The 20,814-nt window shown below is 43.6% G+C and overlaps 1 protein-coding gene across 1 annotated transcript in view; it reads left to right on the top strand.

The window, feature by feature from the left end:
- LOC110986064 (serine/threonine-protein kinase Nek9-like) overlaps positions 1-20,814 on the top strand; it is a 140,467-nt gene that overhangs the window by 23,352 nt on the left and 96,301 nt on the right. Inside the window, exons 4-5 of the mRNA XM_022247674.2 lie at positions 10,747-10,847; positions 12,873-12,988. Of these exons, the coding sequence (XP_022103366.2) occupies positions 10,747-10,847; positions 12,873-12,988 (217 nt within the window). The remainder of the gene's footprint in view (positions 1-10,746; positions 10,848-12,872; positions 12,989-20,814) is intronic.

The following is a 20,814-nucleotide window of genomic DNA, read 5'->3' as shown; positions in this document are numbered from 1 at the left end:
TAAAAAGTTTAGGCCATCATTGGCCGGTGAATTGTGACTTTTTTTATAGCCGGGGTGACCGAACTTATTTTATAGCCGGGGTGACCGAACTTATTTTATAGCCAGGGTGAGCGAACTTATCAAAGCCTTGAATAAAAGTACGAGCTCCTAAGAGCTGCTGGGCACTGCCAATCAATCCCTGTATTCTTTCAGCGCAGAGCGCTGCAATTAGCAGAGGTCATCCGTGTATTGTTTTGCAGAGCACATTTGTTCGCGCTGCCGGGCGCTCGCAGGGGATTATCGCTGCACTGCACCGAAGACAAAGCGCGGGCTGTGTGGGCTCATTATGCACCTGCGCCCCATGAATGACCCGGCCTGGGCACTGCTGGCCCTTGCCACGTTGACTGACAGGGCACGGCCCTCGCTGCTTGAGAATAAAAATGCCGTGCAGCGTTCACATGTGTTCATATTGGGTATCGTGTTATTTAGAGTACAGACAACATGGCTGAAGTTACATCCGGAGAGTCCAGTTCTTCCAGCGAAAGCGAGTTTTATCTGAGTTCAGACGAAGTTTCTTTGTCTTTTTCATCACCGCCATCACCTGCTCAAGTACAGTCAAGTACAGAAATTGACAGTGATGTACCCTTGGCGGTATATGCCAAGCGCAAGAGACAGTCCCGCACACAGACCGCCGTGTCGACCAGCAGCAGTGCCGCACCATTCCGGTGGACAGATGAAGACAGTACACCGCTGAAGTATGGCTTCACCGGTAATGGTGGTGCCATTGATCCCCGCCTGCATCGCAGCTCGACCTGCAGTGAAGCCTTTGAACTGTTTTTTGACGACGTTCTCTACAACAAGATAGTGCAAGAGAGCAACCGGTATGACGTGCAGAGGCCCGCTACGACATCGGCGCACATGCGATCATGGACTGATCTGAACACGAGAGAACTGAAGCCCTTTCTGGGCCTTTGCATAATGACGGGCATTGCAAAGCACCCCACCCTTCATAGCTTCTGGTCCACTGACCCACTACTGAAGATGAGCCTATTCCTGTCCGTCATGCCCCGAGATCGCTTCCTTGCCATCCTGCAGTCCCTGCACTTCAACGATAACACCGCCATGCCAGATGACTGCACCGACCGCCTCTTCAAAGTGCGCCCAGTCGTCGACCATCTTGCTCAGAAGTTTGCCACTGTCTACGTTCCTCAACGGGACATTTCCGTCGACGACTCCCTGCTTAAGTTTTACGGGCGTCTCCGCTTCGCTACCTACAACCCCAGAAAGAGGGCCCCGCTTCGGCATCAAGATGTACAAGTTGTGCCAGAGCACCAGGAGTGCCGCCTGGTACTGCTACAACTTCAAAATCTACACCGGCCAAAGTAAAGGAGACCTCCCAGCAACTACACAAGTGGTGATGGACCTGGTGAACGACCTAAGTGGTAAGGGCTACAACCTTGCCCTTGACCGGGCCTTCAGCAGTCCTGATTTGGTTCGACGACTTCACAACCAGAAGTTCAAAGTCGTCGGCACCGTCATGGGGAACAGAAAAGGGATGCCGAAAGACCTGTAATCCGTCAAGCTGAAGCGGGGCGAAACAGCGTCCCGGTCGGCCGACCTGGGTGTCAGCAGTTCTCTCCTGGCCATGGTGTGGCGAGACAAGCGCAACATCCGTATGCTCTCCACCATGCATACGGCAGACATCCGTGGCACCGGCAAGCAAGACAGGACAGGGCAGGAAAAGCAGAAACCGACCTGTGTCATCGAGTACAACGCCCTGATGGGGGCGTTGACAAGAGCGACCAACTAGCGGCAAATCATCGAGCAACTCGTAAGTCCCTCAAGTGGTACAAGAAACTCTTCTTCTACCTGCTCAACTTGACGCTGGTGAACAGCTACGCCGTGTACCTGGCCGTTGGTCACCGTCTCTCCTTCCTCGACTACCGCTTGAGTCTTGTCCATGAGCTGCTGTTCGACAAGCCCTTGCCCGAGTACCGCCCTCAGCATGATACTCCACCAGTCACCAACTCCCGCTTTGTTGGCCGACACTTCCCCGTGGACTTTGAGAGGACCAGCTATGGCGACCTCCGCTACCAGCGGTATGTCCTCTGCGCTTCCCGTGGTCTGCGAAAGAAGACACACTTCGAGTGCGACACGTGCCACCAGCCCCTCTGTGTCGCCCCCTGCTTCAAGGAGTACCATACTGTCCACTAATTGACACTTTGAACATTTATTTTCATGGACATTTTCATTGACATTATATTTTGTGTTTTTCATGTGTGTTTTGACTTGATGCCCCACTTATCTAGTGTAAAACAATATGTCATTTACTGGTGTTTTACTAGGTGGTCATAGTTTCAACCTTTGAAAAAAATGACAAAAAAGACAAAGTTTCTGGAAGGTACTGCTTTGAGGATGTTGTATTTTCATCTCTTGAAAAAGTGGCACATTTCCTTGTAATGGTTTTACTAGGTGGTCATGTTTTCAACCTTTGAAAAAAAGTGACAAAAAGACAAAGTTTCTGGGAAGTACTGCTTTGAGGATGTTGTATTTTCATCTCTTGAAAAAGTGGCACATTTCCTTGTAATGGTTTTACTAGGTGGTTATGTTTTCAACCTTTGAAAAAAGTGACAAAAAGACAAAGTTTCTGGGAAGTACTGCTTTGAGGATGTTGTATTTTCATCTCTTGAAAAAGTGGTACATTTCCTTGTAATGGTTTTACTAGGTGGTCATGTTTTCAACCTTTGAAAAAAATGACCAAAAAAGACAAAGTTTCTGGAAAGTACTTTTTATTCCTTGCACCGGTGTTTGATTTTTATTTGATTAGAAAGAGTGGAAATTTATTTTACTACTTTTATGAGTTCAACTACTTCAATGAAAAAAGAAAACACAAGAGAAATGACAAGAAGAAAATAAGAGAAAAAGAAGTTCTCTCCAAATATTTGTCTGTGTGTGTATTTCTATGTGTACTTTATTTTATTGGTTTCTAAATTTTACTTGAAATTGTTTGGGAAATAAAGTTTGGGAAGGGAAATATCTTACACTATGGGAGGGAAAATGAACAAGTTGGGAGATAAAATATGAGAGTGGTTTGGGGGCGATATAAGTTTGGTAGATGGGAAAATGTATAACAGAAAAAAACCCCAATAGCTTAAAAAAACAGCGAAAGTTACACGCAGCAGCGCCACGAAAAAGACACACTTTTAGACCCCTTTTTTTACAGCATGAATTCATTTGTCCGTCATTGCCCGCACTCACTGAACAGTTGACAAAGCCCAGTGCACGTGCACAGCTTCCCATTCACTCAAGCCCAGTGCACGTTCACAGCTTCCCATTCACTCACCGCATATTACACGCTGAGGTCTTGACCATCAATCGCTCCGCATAGCAACGCACTGGGCCAAGGCCCGGAACAAACGAGCCCTTATGTAACGCACACAATGGGGGCTCTATACAAAGCGGGCGGCGTGGCCGCAAAACCGAAGGGTCAATGGAGGTTGCTTGTGAGGGCTAGACTCGCCACGGGACACCCATTTTATGGGGTTTAGGCATTCAGAAAAAAAGATATGAATTTTTGAAGATTTTTGAAAACAAAAATATGAAAAAAACGCCCGGCAGCGCATGTAACGGTTAAAAAAAGCATCCGGCAGCAAGTGGTTAAGATGTTAGTAGCTCTGGAACGAACTCCTGGTCACTTTTGCTTGAGCAGCCATAGTGGTCAGTTGGTGAAGAAATAAGTCTGTCTTTTTTGCTAAAGCAATTTTACTAGCAGTTATGCCCCACACTAGTGCCAAGCGACAGGCTCCTTCTGGGCCAATGGATGGAGTGAAGCCTTCTCAGGGATGGCCTCATGAGCCTTCCCGTCAGGAGGTGCCAGTGGCCGGGGATCTTGTAGGCTCTAGTGCACCGCGTCACGTATTGCCCTGTCCAGAACCACTCTTGTGCCATTGGCTACCGGAGGAATGATCCCTGGGAGTGCGAATGATGGGTCTACCCATACTGCCCTGGCACCCTCTGCCATCAGTCGGCCTGGAGGGTGTTCGATGCAGACTTTGGAGCTGGCTAATTCCCCTGTTGCTACTCCTTTTGAATTAGCCCCACAATCTATGCTCTCAGTCACTTCTTCCAGTTTCCCATCCATGGTATCGAGAACTCCGGCCCCAAGCACAAAGAAATATGACAATTTATTCAATAATAATAGGAGTAATAATACATCTTATCCGGGCTCTACTTACAACTCGCATCTAGCTCCACCCCTGAACATGCTATGCCTGGGGGCGTCTCGTTTCCGTATTAGATACAGCTTGTTCATTTTCCCTCCCATTCAGGCCTACGCCTCTGCCTTGATCTGTCCAGTTTTGGGAAAACCAGGTATGCAGGAACTACTTGTACAGCCTGGGTCACACTTACTAAACGCTGACCACGGCTCAAACAACCGCTACACTATGCATCAGACCATCAGCTGGCACCCAAAATTCCTGTGCCGAGGGTCAGCTAGGTGGGAAATACAGAAATCTGCTCTCTGGGCGTCCTTCCATCATTTTATGGAGCTGTCCTGGTGAACAAATGTGATACGATTAGCATACCATGCGTCTTTTATTCTGACCACCGGTCTCCTGTTTATAATGCCTGCGGTGGATGTCATCGCCTCACCACATAGTGGTTCGGGTTGGCATAGAGGTTCTTTCCTTGCCTTTCACCTCTGCGGTCCGGGTTCGAATCCTGGCCCAGTCCACATGTGGATTGGGTTTTGAGTCCCTACTTGATTCCATGGGTTTTACCTAGAATATTCCTCTGGAGTTTTCCTCCCACCTCTAAAACTGTGACTGCTTCTCATTGTCTCCTCTCTACAGGTTTCTTCAGGCTTACGAGCTACAGTGCCTGGTGCACTTTTGAGGAATCCTTGGTGTCATTACCAGAAATAAATAAAGAAATAATGAAATAAATAAATAATAAACTTTGTCATCGGAGGCACTCAGGTGTGTAAAATCAACCGCGATCTCCAGACAGGCTCCCCTTTATCTCTGACCGGTGATCACGCCATTCAATTCAGTATCCACATCTCGGGCATCCTAATTCACCGAAAGTATGCCTACTGTCCGCGCACAATTTTGTTTATAATTTTGCCATGGTTGCCTTTCCGACTGTGCCCTGTGTAATTGAAATGAAAGGCGGAATTGGCAAGAACTTGTTAACTTCACCATTTAGCCGCTTGTACTTTCTGTTCCGGTGAGTAAATGGAAAGGTTATAAGGTTTAGGTAGATGTAGGATGAAATAGGATATTTGGATACTTAAGTCATGGAGCAATCTTCCATCTTCGGATGCTCTTTACCTGCAGCTTTTCTATTTTTGCAATGCATGCGGAATAACCTTAATTCCCCATGCTTGTGATGATATGGCCATAGTCTTCCAACTTAAGGATACAAATGGCCACTTCAAACATAGTATAATGTAACAGGGCTTAGTACATGTATTCATTTCTTATAATGAATACTTCAGCCTTGTTTAACATGTGGACCGACCTTCCTATGCAATCACCTCCGGTGGTGGACCATCCTTTCGTACCTGTAGGTCCGGATGTAACTGTGAGTATGGACATATGGGATTTCGAGCTATTCATGGTGACGGACGACTAAGATGGAAAGCTTGCGGTAAACACCATGCAATATCTCTTTTTGAGTCTGTGTGGTTCTGATAAGAACCGGAAAGGCTCAACGTTTCGGACAGTGTGCTCTGTCCGTCGTCAGGAGACTGAAGAGATGCCGACAGGGAGTGGGGCTTATATGCTGGTTGGAGGTACTGGAGTGTGACGGATCCTGCTGTGTAGTCAGGTGGAACGGTGGATCCTCCTGGGTACTGATGCATGTCAGTTGGTCATGGGCTGTGGTGGGGGAAGGTTGCCTGGGTATAGGAGACCCTGGGCGGGGGGGTGGGGGAGTCTTAGGGTATAGAGGACCCATCAGACCGGGAGGTGAGGAGGGGCTGCCAGATGTCGCTGATGGAGAAGCCGATGTCTTGAGGTACGGTGGGGTGCTTGGAGATTTCCAAGGCTTCTCTAATGCGTCTTGGGTACCACTGTTCAATGTTGGCGATGAGGTGGGCTTCTTCCCAGTTGATGGTGTGGTCTTCGGCGTGGGAATGCTTGATGATGGCTGACTTCTCATATTCCCCCTTTATGTGAAATTGTGCTGACTGAGCCCTCAGAATCTAAAGCATGGTGTTTTGTGAATACATTTAGCTTTAAATATTATCCGTAGGTAGAAGTACTACTGGAAAGATATCGGCTTTCAGGTGGCTGTCTTCTTTGATGTTAATCCCGCTGTGCCATAATACAGTTCGGCAGAATTCCAATCAAACTTTGCTTCTGTAAAGCTCGTATGAATTTCAGGATTCTTCCTCACCTGGTATTAAGTCACTACGTAATCACGTTACATGTTCAAAGATTTGTGTGAATGAGAAACCCAAGGGATGTAAAATAAGAGTACAACAGACTATCACGTAAATCAAAAGTAACTTTTTCAAAACAAAAATACTGCTGAGTCTGGATTTATGTGGCATTGATGTCTAAAATGGGATCCGAGTAAACATACTATGGCCTCATTTCTTATTTTCTTTCATTGTTGGGGTTGCTCTTTATGTCAATGTACACATTGTACAGTACATTATACAGTGCATGCATTTGTGTATCATGTGCGTGTCACATGGTGTTCGGAGTTTGTTGAGCTCAGGGCAACATTCAGAAAGGTAATTGTTGTCTGCGTAATTGTTGTGTACGTAACCTGCGTAGTACTTAGTAGGGCTGAGTGTACATGTATGATCTGTGGCGGTACCACATCTTCCGAAATTCTTTGGTTTTGGAGCAGCTGTTGGATGAATGACAAGCCATGTGTTGCAGTTTCTTATGCAGAGGGTGGATTACTGTAGGGTCGTGAGGCACCCTCATTGTTCTGCATTTTGCTGGGCAATGAGAGGGAAGAGAAACACAAACTTTCACAAGCAATGGGTACCAGGGCTGAGTAGGCCAACATGGAATGATCACAACTGCCTGGGCAGCATCCTCTTCAAGTTTTTGCAGGACTCTCGCTATGAGAAAAATACTGGGAATGCAGTCCCCAGTTTATAGTGAATGCATCAGTTGTGTACGCTTGCGTATCTGGGTGCCAAGATGCACACATGTATATCTGTATTTGGTAATGAGGCTTGAGGCAAACATGTCGAAGATTGGGCTAACTCAACCGAGAATGTTTTCAGCATCAATGTAGAAATCTTTTCATTGACTTGCCACTCAGTGTGGTCCTGAAAATACCTTGATGCCCAGTCAGCTGAGATTTTCAATTTTCCTGGGACAAAGACTGCCATTAGCCAAATATTTCAATCTTTACACCATAACCAAAGGTCTCTTCTGACTAAATTGCAGTCTTTAGAGTGAGGACCACCCACGTGATTAATGTCCATCACTGCTGTGATGTTGTCTATTTGAAGCAACACATGTATGTCTTTGGACACATGGAAAAATGCTTGGGGGGTAAAGTAAGTACAGTCGACTCTCGTTAATACGAGGGCCTTGGGACTTTCTAAATTAGCTCGTATTATCTGGACCTCGTCTCATGCGAAAGCTGCTGTCCCGCTCGTCACATGTGTAACCGATCGACCGCATCGTTAAGCGTACATCATGTACAACTTCCTGTACATACATGTAGGCCTACATGTACTTTGTATGCACATACGTGTGGTTTGGAATTTAATTTCAAAACAGTTTATGTTAATGAAAATGAGAAGTAACTGTACTTTTTATGAATAAAGACTTGAAATAAAAAACAATGACATAATACAAGAACAGAGAAACCGGTAAAGTCGAGTTGGAGGGTGCATGGTTGGAACAATGCCGTTTTACGTCCCCAGCATGCTGTGATGAGATCGTCATACAACGCACACACGTAAGTACATTAACATTTTAGGTGGTAACCATTTTGAGATTGACCAATATGTCGCTGGCTTGAAGTAAGGGCACTAAGGAAGTCAACTGAGTTTCTTAGTCTTTTGAAGTTTTATGTCTTCACGTTAAGTGGTTGTACAAAGTGTACTCCAGATTTCAGGGTTCACCTTAGTGCCATCCATTGCATCACAGTTTTCTGGGTAGGGGTATATTTTTATCTTTCTGTGAGCATTTTATGTCAGCCATCTTTGATTTCAGCATAGCGTTCATCACTTGGCCAATTCAGGTTTCATCCCAGGACCTGTCTTGTTATCATCACTGAAGTCCTGCATGATGTACTCCCAAGAAAGCTGCACTGTCTGAAGGATCAGCTGGTTTGTTGGTCAGATTAGCCTCAGCTTGAGTGCTGTTTTCGTCCTTTGAGGCTAGCAGTATGTTCAGCACCTGATCTTGGTCACCTTCGTGCTTCCCAACTATGCACGTTGAAGGAGCTTTGCTTTCTTTGACAAAGTTGATGGTGCCTGCTCTGTTGGCTGAGTTGCAATGCCAGTACATGTACTGGGCATACCCAAAAAGCTGATCAGTTACTTAAAACCCATCCTGCAGTCTATGTGACAGAGCGTTTGAATTGATTGTTGTTGCATTGACTGAAAGCAGGTAGTCATTGTATTAAACAATGCCGCCTTTGAATTGGCTGGTTTCTCGGGAGTGCCTGCCTTGGGTGTGGCTCATTTGCCGCTGGCTGGTTTAGCAACTGAAGTCGCCATATTCCTAGTACTTTCGGTATGTTTGTGATGTTTGCAGAGTTGGACGTGGGACTGTAACCTTGAGTTGTACCTGTGTTGTAGTCTGGCTTTTGGTTTATCGGAATCAACCATTTTCCATTCTGGCCCTGGCCTTGTACAGTAAACAAGTTTTCAACTGGCCCTGCATAAGTGATGTCCTTTTCTTTCCCTGGAGAAATCTAAGTCTTATTTGCAGCAGTACATGCAGCTGTACGTACTGGATTACCAGCTAGCTTCAATGCTGTTCCAAAAAGGGCATGGACATTGTCTGTACAAATTACGAATATGTGCAATGGTGCTTATCACCGAATGTCACTTCCGAAGGCTGTGAAGTTAGATTACGCACTGAAAGCTCAGTCAGCGCAATCTCACATGATCACCAGGCGAGGTGGAATTACAGTTTGTAATATTTCATTTGATGAGTTGAAGGTAAGTAGAGTGAAACATTTCATGTGTTACCCACAAAATTATTGTTTCCATTGCACTCATAAACATTTTTTATTTGCTTTGTACAATTAATACCTGCATAAATCGATTGCATGGAATGATTCCTTTATGTACTGCCATTTCCCTTCTCAGCCCTGCATGAAATCATGACAAGAAGTTGTCTAGTTATGAATCAGTTAATTATGCCGGAACAGATGTTCCTATCTGTCTTGCAAGTTTGCAAAACTTCACCGAGTTGTTTATGTTAGCAGCTTTAGCATCTCCTTTTAGAACAGATGGTCTTCACATATTAACTTCTCCCATTTTGTGAAATAGATTCATGTCTGAATCATCACCCGTGCAATGTTAGACTGGTTCTTGGCCTTGCATTATTTTCCTCTTTCTTACTGGGAATGAAATGGGGGCAAAACGAGTCAAGTGAAATGAGGTTTACCTTAAAATTGTGAAATTCGAGATAAAAATATTGGTCCAACAAGACATTCACGTTAATGGCAAAAATTTATGTCACATTAGGGTACGTAATCCTAAAGTTTCAGCAATGCGTAAAAAAGTTTTGCTATTTAAAGTACATTAAATGTTTCATCAGTCCTCGAAATTGCCAATTTTGGCAGGCTGGATGAGTGTCATCCTGGCTCGATTGTTCGTGCTGCAGTTTTTTTGTTGTTTTTTTCAACAGTCACCAATTGACCAGTAAAATAATAAACAACATAGACTTTACAGCGATAAAACAGCCCCCCCCCAAAAAATGAACAGACTCATCACACTATTTGTGAGGTGAAGGTACTTAAGGTACATTTACAAGTCTATTCAGTGCCTGTGGACTGGTTTCCTTTATTTGGAATACATGATTAGAATGAACGTAAACGGCTACCAACGAAAACCTGATTGCCTGACCCCCAGAGCACTGTACGCCACTTGCATGCAAGGGCAGCTGGCTGGCCAGCCCAGGCTATGCTAGGCTATGGTAAGGCACGGTGCTGGGTCTGTGACACATTTCATTCTTCAAATGTTGCTGTATAAGCCACCTGGAGTATATCTGTAAACCGCATTGACATTGATAATCAGTGTATAAGCTGTGGCCTGTATTCCAAAACTTTGAAGACTGTAGAGAATGGGGAAACCTAATTAAAAAAAGTAGCAAGGCAGTTATTTAAGTAATAGGTCTCTCTCAAATTACATCACCTTCTGTAAATTGCCATGTGCATTGGTGTTTTGGACATTAAATTTTCATGACATGCATCGGCTGTACCCTACATGAAGTTTGAAGATGTTTGGATGAACATGCATGTGTGTGTGATATTTGCATACTGTGCCCACACACACCTGGTAGCATTGGTTATACAGTTGTAATTTCCTACAAAGATGGCAATCTTTGAGAGAGATCTGTAGGGTTGGTACTGACTGTTCATGTGAAAAATACAATTGGCATTTCATAGTTACATGAAAATACATGTATTTTATTTTTTTTAATCAATGGTCATGAAACAACCTTGCAGCATTCATATTTATTTCATGTGATGCTTAGAGTTTAATACATGTACTGTATATTATTACTTTTTAACACATTGTTCTGTGTATTATTACTCTTCAACATGTAGATGTGTAGGAGAAATGTACTTCAAGACAGACAAACTTAAAAACTGGAGTCCACAACCACAAACCCTTGCAGGCTTTGAACGTATTCGCACTGTTGGAAAGGGTTAGTACTCTTGCATTTAGTTATCTCAATTTCACACAAAGTCCACTTTGGGTACATTCAGAAACCATTTGAAATTTGTGTGAAATATTTGTTCATATAATTTAGTGTATTCCGCTTGTAAAAATGTTGCAGCCTTAGGTTACACCGAATCAGTTTTTTCTTACTACTAACACAGTGATTTATAACACCTCCTGTGCTAGGTTTAGCACTGAACCAAAATGGTTGAAAATTTGATGCAGTGTCTGATTTTAGCTAGAATACTTCTGTTTTTAATAGTCAGTGCATTTTCTGGGTTTTCTAGGCATACTTTTGTTGATTAACAAGGCACACAGTTCAGCATGTAGCATGCACTGCCATCTGCCCTTTTAGCACATGCACGTACTGTATGTTCTTGGTTTGTATTTTATGTTTGCCCGGCCAAGTACTTAAATTTCTTTTATTGGTTGTTGAACTAAAGCAGATGTGGAAAGTATTTCAAAATAGTTCACCATCAAGGCAAAGGCCTCGTATAGCTACATGTATGAAGAACTGGACTACATGGATATTACATTTAGCAAAGAGCAGCAGTAAACCTCGGAGCGAACTCACACCCTTGGGTGGCTGTGGGGATTATTTTATCAAGTTGAACCTCATGTTGATTCACATGTTTGCTACATAATGTACTTTTCTAACAATGGCAGTGTGACTCTCAGTCTGCCAAAACATTTCACACGAGAAGGTTTCAACCTGATGTAAGATTCGACAAACATAGAAACAAAAATAAGAATTGGAAGAAAATCACTTCTTTAAATCTTCAAAGTGATATCCTTTTATGGGATGTGTTGCAGTGCACCCTGCCAGAGTGATTTGCTGTGCCGCATCTCTAATTCCACTGTGGAAAAAATTATGCCTAGTATCACAACACTGAAACTTAAGCTTGTGATTTATTATTCTTTAACAGATTTCTAAATTCATCTAAAAATATACCAACTGATAACATCACTTTTTCATTAATGTCTTTTCCCCTCAATTTACTGTTGAAACAGAACTTATGTAGTTCTGGCAGAAAGTGCCTTCCATTTTCAGAAAAGAATACTTTCATTTATTCATGTAAAATATACTTCTCTGCTCACACTTCAAGCTCTGTAACACTATGAGAAGCTCAATCTGAAAAAAGTTTCAATGAGCATATGTCTAACTACAAATTACGTGGGGAGTGAAATTTTTTCGGATGAATTTATAATGAACATTTCGTATGTCCAAACAAGTAAAGTGTGTTCCACTTGTCTGACTGATTGGATTGTTTCAATTTTGTAATGCCCCCCCCTCCCCCTGAACAACTGTTTCAACTTTTTACTGTTTTTAAGTAAATGCTCTCTGAACATAGCCATTTGCTCCTCACTTGATAAGTACATGGTTGTTTCTAGCACCTACCAACATGATGATTATCTAGAAGACTGGACAGACAAGTGTAGATTTTTCTTCCTAAATGTACAATTTTTTTTTTCTTTATTTACAAGTTGCTTTGTTTTGAATCTTGGCTGGGTCTTCACAGAATCAAACAAACTTGACTGGGATACTCAACAATTCCTCCACCCAAAACATTTACTCATGTTTGTCATTGAAAGGAATTAAGTTTTGTGCCATGCCTCACAGCTGTCTCCAGCCCTCTAGACTATTTTAAAATTTGTTGAACATTTGCCACTGTGCTGGTCTTGAATTTGCCTACAGAGTAGTGTGCCTAAGGAGACGGTGACATATTCATGTTTAACTTCATATATTTCTTGCAGTTAACTGAAACATTGCCTCCCATCACATTGTATTCTATGATATTTCCTTGAACTTTAAAATACATTGATAAGTTTTGTTTTGTGCCAGTGTAAAATAATTTTTTTGCGTGGAAAATGTTTACATTCAGAATGTACAGCTACACAAACAGAGCAGGAGTATGAGGTATTAAATTTTCTTCCATGATTATATTTGCATGGATTCTCCCAACAGTTTCAGTGTGCTGAAATGTTAAATGATACTTTATTAATTCACCAGGAGCATATGGAGCAGCTGTTTTATACAGAAAAAAAGACGATGACTCGTTGGTTATTCTGAAGGAGATAAATATGCTGGATCTTTCAGCTTCAGAACGTCAAATGGCTCTAAATGAGGTAAAGTTTAATAATGGCTTTACATGAAGTTCACTTGAATTGTTTTGAATTTCTGGTACTTATATTAGTTTATTACAAGCATGATGTAAATCCAAATAGTTCAACGTGCATGGATGTTTCTGGAAATTATTTAACATGCTAAAAGCTAAGTACATGTATACAATTAGGATTAAGCAAAAAATTCCATAAAGGAATAAATGAATAAGTACAAACAACCGGGGCCCTGCATGCCACATGTTCACAGTGAACAACTGCACGTGCATGATATACAGCAAAGTTATTTGTCAATCCGGATCAGAAGTATTGATTTTTGGCTTTATTAACCACTTGCCACTGGGGATTCCGGTTTCAAACACATATTCTTTATATGCGTGGCGGGGGTCTCCGAAATTTGACAAAGGGAACTTAGCCTTCTATTAACAAAAGACTGTACTCGTAACAAAAGACCAGGCTGCTAGGAATTACCAACATTTTGTCACTGTCAATAGTGGAGATAATCCAACTTTATTTTGAAACAGTATAGCGAGTGGATTACCACCGCGGACAAAAGCGCTCCACCCCTATTGAAAAGAGGTCAGCAGCGCACTGTGCCAGTTTTGTGAACGAAAGAAAATTACGTAACACCGCACAATCTGGGCTCATTTTACAAGCCGGCAGGCTTGGCTGAAATACTCCAGTGTCAATAGATGTTGTCTGTTAGATTAGAGTAGGAACCAGACAGTCCTTTGTGTGGATATAAGTGTCCAGTAAATGAAGATATGAATTTTTAAAAAAATGTTGAAAACTGAAAAAAAAAGAAGAAAATTATCCCGTCCCAGTATCATCAACATTCATTTAATCACATCCGTAGGAAAACTTAGAATGGAGAATAAAAACAGCTAAAAACACAATTACTGTTTCACTTGCATGTAAACAGTAAATACAGTGGAACACCGATAATACGTGCATCGTTAATACAGCATTCTGCCCATAACAAGATAGATTTTAGGTCCCCAAGTCTGATAATTGGTAACACAAGGTCCCTATAAGAAATTGTCATGCCTCTGTCTTGGATACTGTCAATTTTTTTGTCCCAGAACGATCATTTGACAGGGCGATATATCCGCACATCACACTCACCGGGAGATATCTCAACCTGCCAATAGTACGTGCACATGCACCCACACATGTGTTAGACAGAAGAACTTCAGGAAGTTCAAGTGTGAACATTTCCGCTCCTCTAGTCAGTTTTGTGTGGTACCCCTGATACGTTTTGTGCATAGCTACCAGGAAATTCAGTCAGTGATTGCGTTTGTAAATGTATATCCCATCCGACAGTGTATAAGGTAATTCTGGAATAGTTAACTAGACAACATGTACTTACTGGTACCCACACTAGTATCACATTCAAGTTTACAAAATTAAAGAAAGTGAGGGAACAGTGCATTTGCAGATGATATCCTTTATATCTGTTTGGTTAATTATACAGTGTACTGTCTGCAACCTATGCAGATTACCAATACTACGCATTATTTCCTAGTTCATTACTTCCATAGGCTAAATTCTCAATCACCAATAATGTGCCCCTACTCACTCGCCCCCTGCGAAGGCATCGGCCATGTTTGTCCTCTTTTTTTTAGCCCAACATGTTGTTCCAGCTCCAAATTGTTGGAATTTTTTTCCTTCGCTAACGTGTGTTTCAGTGTTATTCCTCGATCACCTTGTTTGTTTATTTGTTCTGACTCTTGTGAGCAGTAAGATTGTTCCTTTTTCATTTTATTTCTAAATATTTTACTGTTTCCTTTTCAGTCTTGCGCAGGTGGCAGACCGACCTTGTATTGAACTATTTCCAGAGTTCACCAGGTGGTGCTGTTGTTTTTGGATAATATTTTTTCCATTGCTTCAGTACATATTGAGTACATGTGTTTATTTATTCTGCTTGCTTGAATATACTCTGCGATTTGCCCCAGTTTTGACATTCTTGTTTATAATTTGATTAGTAATTTTCAAAGCAGCGGTTTTGTTATTTTCGGATATTTTGCTTGTTGATTTTTCTTATCACCGGGTATCTCAGCATTTCTGGTTTCTTGATAATTCTAATGTTTGCTTGTTGATTTTTTGTAATTGGACATTTCGGCGTCTCTGGTTTTTCAGATGTCTCTCTGTGTATTCTGTGTATTACATGATCGAGAACCTGAGGGAAATTCAAGTTAGTCTTCACCCCGCTTCAAGATATTCTCCTGCTTGTGGACCAGGGATAGCTTTAGGTATTTCCAATCCGAACTGCCTTCAGGAGCAAAGTTGAGTCTGCCACTGGAAGGGCCGCTTGGACGACTCTAAACTCGGCACACCGTAACAGACCTCGGTGTGCCGACGGGCGTTATATAGAGCATAGCTCTATCTGTGGGCCTTCACTTTCCCCTATGCTCCACTAATGCCTTTTGGAGCATTGCTGAGTTTGCCATTTGCAGGGCCACTCGGGCAGCTCAAAGCTGGGCACACCGTAACCGACCTCAGTGCTGCTGTTGTGCAAGGATTTCTCTGGTGAACGAGTCTCACCCTTCGGGCCTCTTCAAGCATCGAGCAATGTGTCTGGCCAGTTTCCACTCCTCCACTTTCGGAGTGCGTTTGAGTACGCCCCTTACACAGGCTGCTTAGCGCAAGACTCGGCACCCTGCAGTCAGCTCGGCTCCCCGGTGTTTGTTTGCCATTTCCTGCAGGGCTTTTCTGGTGTGCTCGTCTCACGCTTCCCAAAGTGGGAGCACATTCGAGTTCTCCCTTACGTTGACTAATAGAGACGGGTCCTGGTGCATTACAGTGGTGATCTGCCACGTGAGAAAATGCTGTTTGGCAATTTCTTGCGGCTGCTTCACCCTAGTGCAGCACTGTACCTTGCACATGGCTGCTGCCAGGTCCTCACTGCTTGCCTTGGCCGTGGAACTCAAACTCCCCACCATCGAGTTAGACCGGGCGTGACTTACTCAACTTGTTCGGTTGCTTCTCGCTTAGTGTTCCCTTATTCTTTGAGGTTGGTTAGCTTTCAACAACGACTTGTCACCCAACCACAACATACAAAAAAACGGTGGCTCAGGCTCGTTCCAGGAGAGATCCATCAGCATCGGGGATTGGGCCCACTCTAACCTATCTGGCCCGTTTTTCATGCGGAGATTCCAAGCCCTTAGGCCTACTCCGATGTCAGGGCTTTCGGCCTCCCTCTGTTGCTGATCCCCTTCCAGGAGTCACTGTGCCCACTTGTCGTTTTCTGGTACCAGTTCAGCAGGATGACTCTCCAGCTCTTTCTTCCAACCAAGAGGCTTCCTGAGCGCCCTACACCTTCAAGCACTGCCCTCAGTCATTCTTTCCTTGGGCATTCTGGCATGGGTAGACTCTGTAATGTATAAATGTACATGCAACAGGACCACCCCCTGCCGTAGCCAATGTGGCCCCAGGGGACATAATACAGTAACGTGGACACGATGCAGACCACCACACAGATAGCTGATCTGCTTTGCTTTCGAAGCCTCTGTACACTGTCCATCGCTACGTCTGTACCTCAGCCAACCATTCTTTGTGAGCATTCAGGCATATAGTAGGTGCTACTCTTTATTGGACCACCCTACATTGTCTTTTGGGGTGGCCTCCGGTGAGTACGAGAGTCACTTACACTCAGTGTGAGCCGTTGCTGAAATATCTCCTTTCATTACGCTACATATCAGCACCTGACCAGCACTGGGGGAGCTTAGTAGGTAAACAGAGAAGTGCATTATCCTCCTTATTACACTCCCCCTTCACTCCCTGGGCTGTTCCGGTGAATATGATTTAGTCTAGGTACGAGCAGTCTACCGGCTGTAACCTTGCATGGGACCTGCGGGAGATAATTCTACACAATGCCCGCAGACCCCTTATGACCTTCACACGCCTGATCCCACTGCCGTCTGAGACTTTGTCATCGGGAAACCTAGGCGTGTACTCGTCAACAGTGGGCCACGGGCGGACTGACCTCCATTTCTGGCTCTGCCCTGGTGGCTACGTAGTCCGTATTTGGTCCTTCTGTTACTTTCTCCAATCCACATCCATAATTTATGCATCCAAATTTACTGAACTTTACACCGTAGTGGATTCCAAATGCTTCTTGTTATCCAGACGTGGGATCCTTTGATGTGGGTGTGTCCAAATTTACATACTGTCACTGTTACGAGGTCCGATAAAAGTTGGTTTACCGTCAGCTACAATTTTCTTTATATGCATGCTCTCAGGTTCCCTCATCTGTTTACACCTGTGTGATCAATACAAAGAGGTACACTGCCGTATAAAAGTCCGATCGCACCTGAGTGCACAACAAAATGTGTGTTTTTTTGCATGAAAAGAAAAAAAAAATTCCACAAAAGCAATACCTGTGTTTGTGTTGATATGTTTATTTCATTTAATTCACGTTTCCAGTTCTAAAACATGAATTGGTGAATAATTACGGGCCTGGTAATTAAAGTCCCTCCGTGCGTGTGCACAAAGTCAGTGGGCAGTATTCTCATTAGCATATCATTAAAGATGGCGGCGCCCAGTGTCGGAGAATTCCAGAAATCCAGTGATAGGGTTTAGTATCGCGTAAATGCCCCACCAGCGTCGATAACAGCCTGGCACCGCCTTGACATCGACTCCAGGAGATTGGTGATGACCTGTTGGTCCATTCTCTCCCAAATCCGATTAACAATCTGGAACAGTTATCTTTATTTGCCGGCCGAATATCATGTTGAAGGCGGCAGTCAATTTCGTTCCACAGATTTTCAATCGGGTTCAGGTTGGGACTCTGGGCCAGCCAAGTCATCACCTCAAACTGCCAATTCCCCCCCATTTCTCGAATAACCTCTGGGGTGGGATCAGCAAAGAATTCCTGCGTGATTCTGGCAGTATGCGATGGAGCATTGTCTTGTTGAAACAGGAATTCATGGCCGATCAAATAGTGGGCCAATGGCAGTATGTTTTCCTGGAGAATGTCAGTGTAAACTGCAGCGTTGATGTTGGCAGTCAGGAAGCGGTTGCGCCGTGATGCCCTCACGAGCTGCCGGTCATCCCGCTCGGTGGTCGATCTCGGTCGGCCGGTGCGTGGTCGGGGTTCCATTGACCCAAACTCCCTCAATTTCTGGAGATTCAGCCGAACAGCATATTTGCTGATTCCCAGCCTTCTGGCAATTTCGCGGTTTGAAATTCCCTCCTGATTCCAGGCTTCAATCATCCCCTTTTTGCGAGTGGTAAGTGGCATATTTGCTGGCATTATGTTGCTGCTTTGCGTATCAAAGTGAAAGTATTGGTATGCAAATTTTGTCGCCACGAGGTAGTCTGATTGGTCTAGTATCCATTTACCCGACACAGGCGGTGAAATCACCCTATAATTATTCATAAGACCAAGTTTCCCGCCGCGTCAGCTTTGCTTCCATTGTTTTAAATGCCACCCTTATGATATTCATGAGCTCATGAATATGTAATGAGGTATTTCAAGATGGCAATTTTACACAGGCGAAAAACAGTCGCTCGAATGTTAGCGAAAAGAGGGGGTAGTCGCCAACTTCAGAAATGAGATTTATGAATTTATTTGATTAAAATAACTACACATTACAAGGGTGAGATGCTTTCTTTATAAAGACTCAGTAATTCATTGCAAAACTACAGTGGAAAGTTTACAGCACAGGTGCAATCAGACTTTTGCATGGCAGTGTATACTCTGAAGGGTTTTGTACAATTTTCAGATGTACACTTACATCCGTCAGGAAAAATGTGTAATATCGGAGTGGCTTTTCATGCCCACTGTTTCACTGGTCATAACCAAAAGTCAGGCAGGACCAACATTGGTGACTAATACTTTTATTTCTCATGGACTCTCCATTTGAGACTAAGTTTCTTCTCTCTTCGACTGGATGCATGCGCTCAGACTTTTAATCCCCATGCATGCAGTAAAACAGCTGGAGTCCTTAAAGGAATGTCTACGGCTGTTCTGTGTACAAGACAACACTCATTTTTTCATTTTCCAGAAATGCTTCACCAACATTCGCATGTGCCGGAACTATTCATTAGGTGCAACTTCTACCCGACTTAACTAGTCTTACGGCAATAACTCCTTGCTCGATACTTTCTTCATAAATCTGGGCCACATGGAGTGTTCTCCAGTCTCCCACCTTTTAATTGTTCATAGCTTATCGGAGTACCTTCCTGTGTGCCTTGGCAACATTTTCCCCGTTGTCCAGCCCACACTGCACTTGTACAAGGGGCCAAATGCAAAAAAAGTTCACCTCTTTCTGGGTAATTCATGATGTTTTCTTGTCTATCCACACCTATACAGAAGACTTTACTCAGGTTTGGTGTGGTGTACTTCCCATGGCAAGGGCATATTTAATTACACCCATCTCTAGACAGGGGAAACCTGCTGCTACATGTAACTTACCGTTGGTCATGAAGGATTTGGAGGAGATACAATGGAACAGTTCTGGTCCTCCTCCCTCGGTGATTTTTTTATGCATCGGTCAAATCCTGCTCTGCCCTCTCAATCTTCACGGGCAGGGCTTGGGACGTAGACCAGAGGGAATTCGACACTGTCCCATCCCCTGGGGTCTGACTCTAATGGTTACATTGCTTAGCAGGTGCCTTAAATGCCCTAATTTGTAGGCACTATCTACAGTAGCAAGGTTCTAGCAGACATTTACTCAGTCAGATGAATACCTTTGTCTACTCATTCGGCTACCCTCCCACAGTCATGATTGCCGTTCAACTGGGGTCTTTATTGGATTCCTACCTTTGTTAATACAGGTAATTGTTACATGTGCACGGGTTCCTGTCACACCAACGTGACCCCTGTCAGGTTCAATCCAGACTTCATTACGATGTTGTTTTACTTTCTACTCCAACCCTCTCACCTGGGCTTTTTATCCTACGTGCATATCTTCGGCCCAAGGGCAGATCTTCAAAACCTGATACCTCTTGCCATCAAGACACACTTTGTAAACAGTTGAAACTGACAGATGGGCCCTCAACTACTGGTTTCTGTTAGCACATTGTCACTTCATCAGATAAATCACCACAGAGGTACACTCTTACTACGCCTCAGCCTCCTGTAAGTTGGATGTTCCAATGAGCCCTAGGCTTTGGGATTAACCTGAAGATAACTCACGTCTCAAAGCCAATAACTCTTTCACAGATTTCTGCTCCGACAGAAAGATTAACGTAACAGAACAGACAATATATCGCAATGTGACTGAGCCTGTCCCTTGGTACCCAACCATCTGCATATCACCGGCTCTGCCTTGACATGGAACATATAGTTGCTGTTATTCTGCACCAGACTCCCAGCGATTCTGTCAGAATTGGCTAGAGAAAACATTTGCTATTCAGACCATTAGACCTTCCTTACCCTAAGAATTAATTTACCCAGATTCCCAGGGTAACATTATACAGGAGTACACAGTTCTCCATTTTCATGACATGACGAATAGTGTGAACTCCAATTCAATGCCGATATGTGCAGTAACCGATTCTCCTCTACAGGACTGTAAGTACTGCAGTCACCAATTAAATGTAGCTACTGTTTGTTGTCTCAGCTACCTATGTGCTTCCCAAAGTGACTTCTATCCCTAAGACAACACTGACTCCAGGTATCCTCTTCCTGGCAAACATTTTGGTACAGCCGCCCTTTGTTGCTCCCAATAGCTGCTTCATTCCTGGATAGTGGTCTGTTGATGATATCCTCTACACAATACTCTCGTTGGGTGAAAGTCCCATGGCACCCCTTTTACCTTTGCCAAAGGCTACAATTCAAGGCCCTGTTCATTCTCTTCATACTAATAGTGAGCCAGGAATCAAAG

Source organism: Acanthaster planci, linkage group LG08, assembly GCF_054643075.1.
Source record: "Acanthaster planci isolate LZ-2023a linkage group LG08, COTS_SCS, whole genome shotgun sequence".
In the NCBI taxonomy this organism is placed as follows: Eukaryota; Metazoa; Echinodermata; class Asteroidea; order Valvatida; family Acanthasteridae; genus Acanthaster; species Acanthaster planci.
The sequence above is the reverse complement of the archived record's forward strand: the minus strand, read 5'-3'. Positions and strand labels throughout refer to the sequence as shown.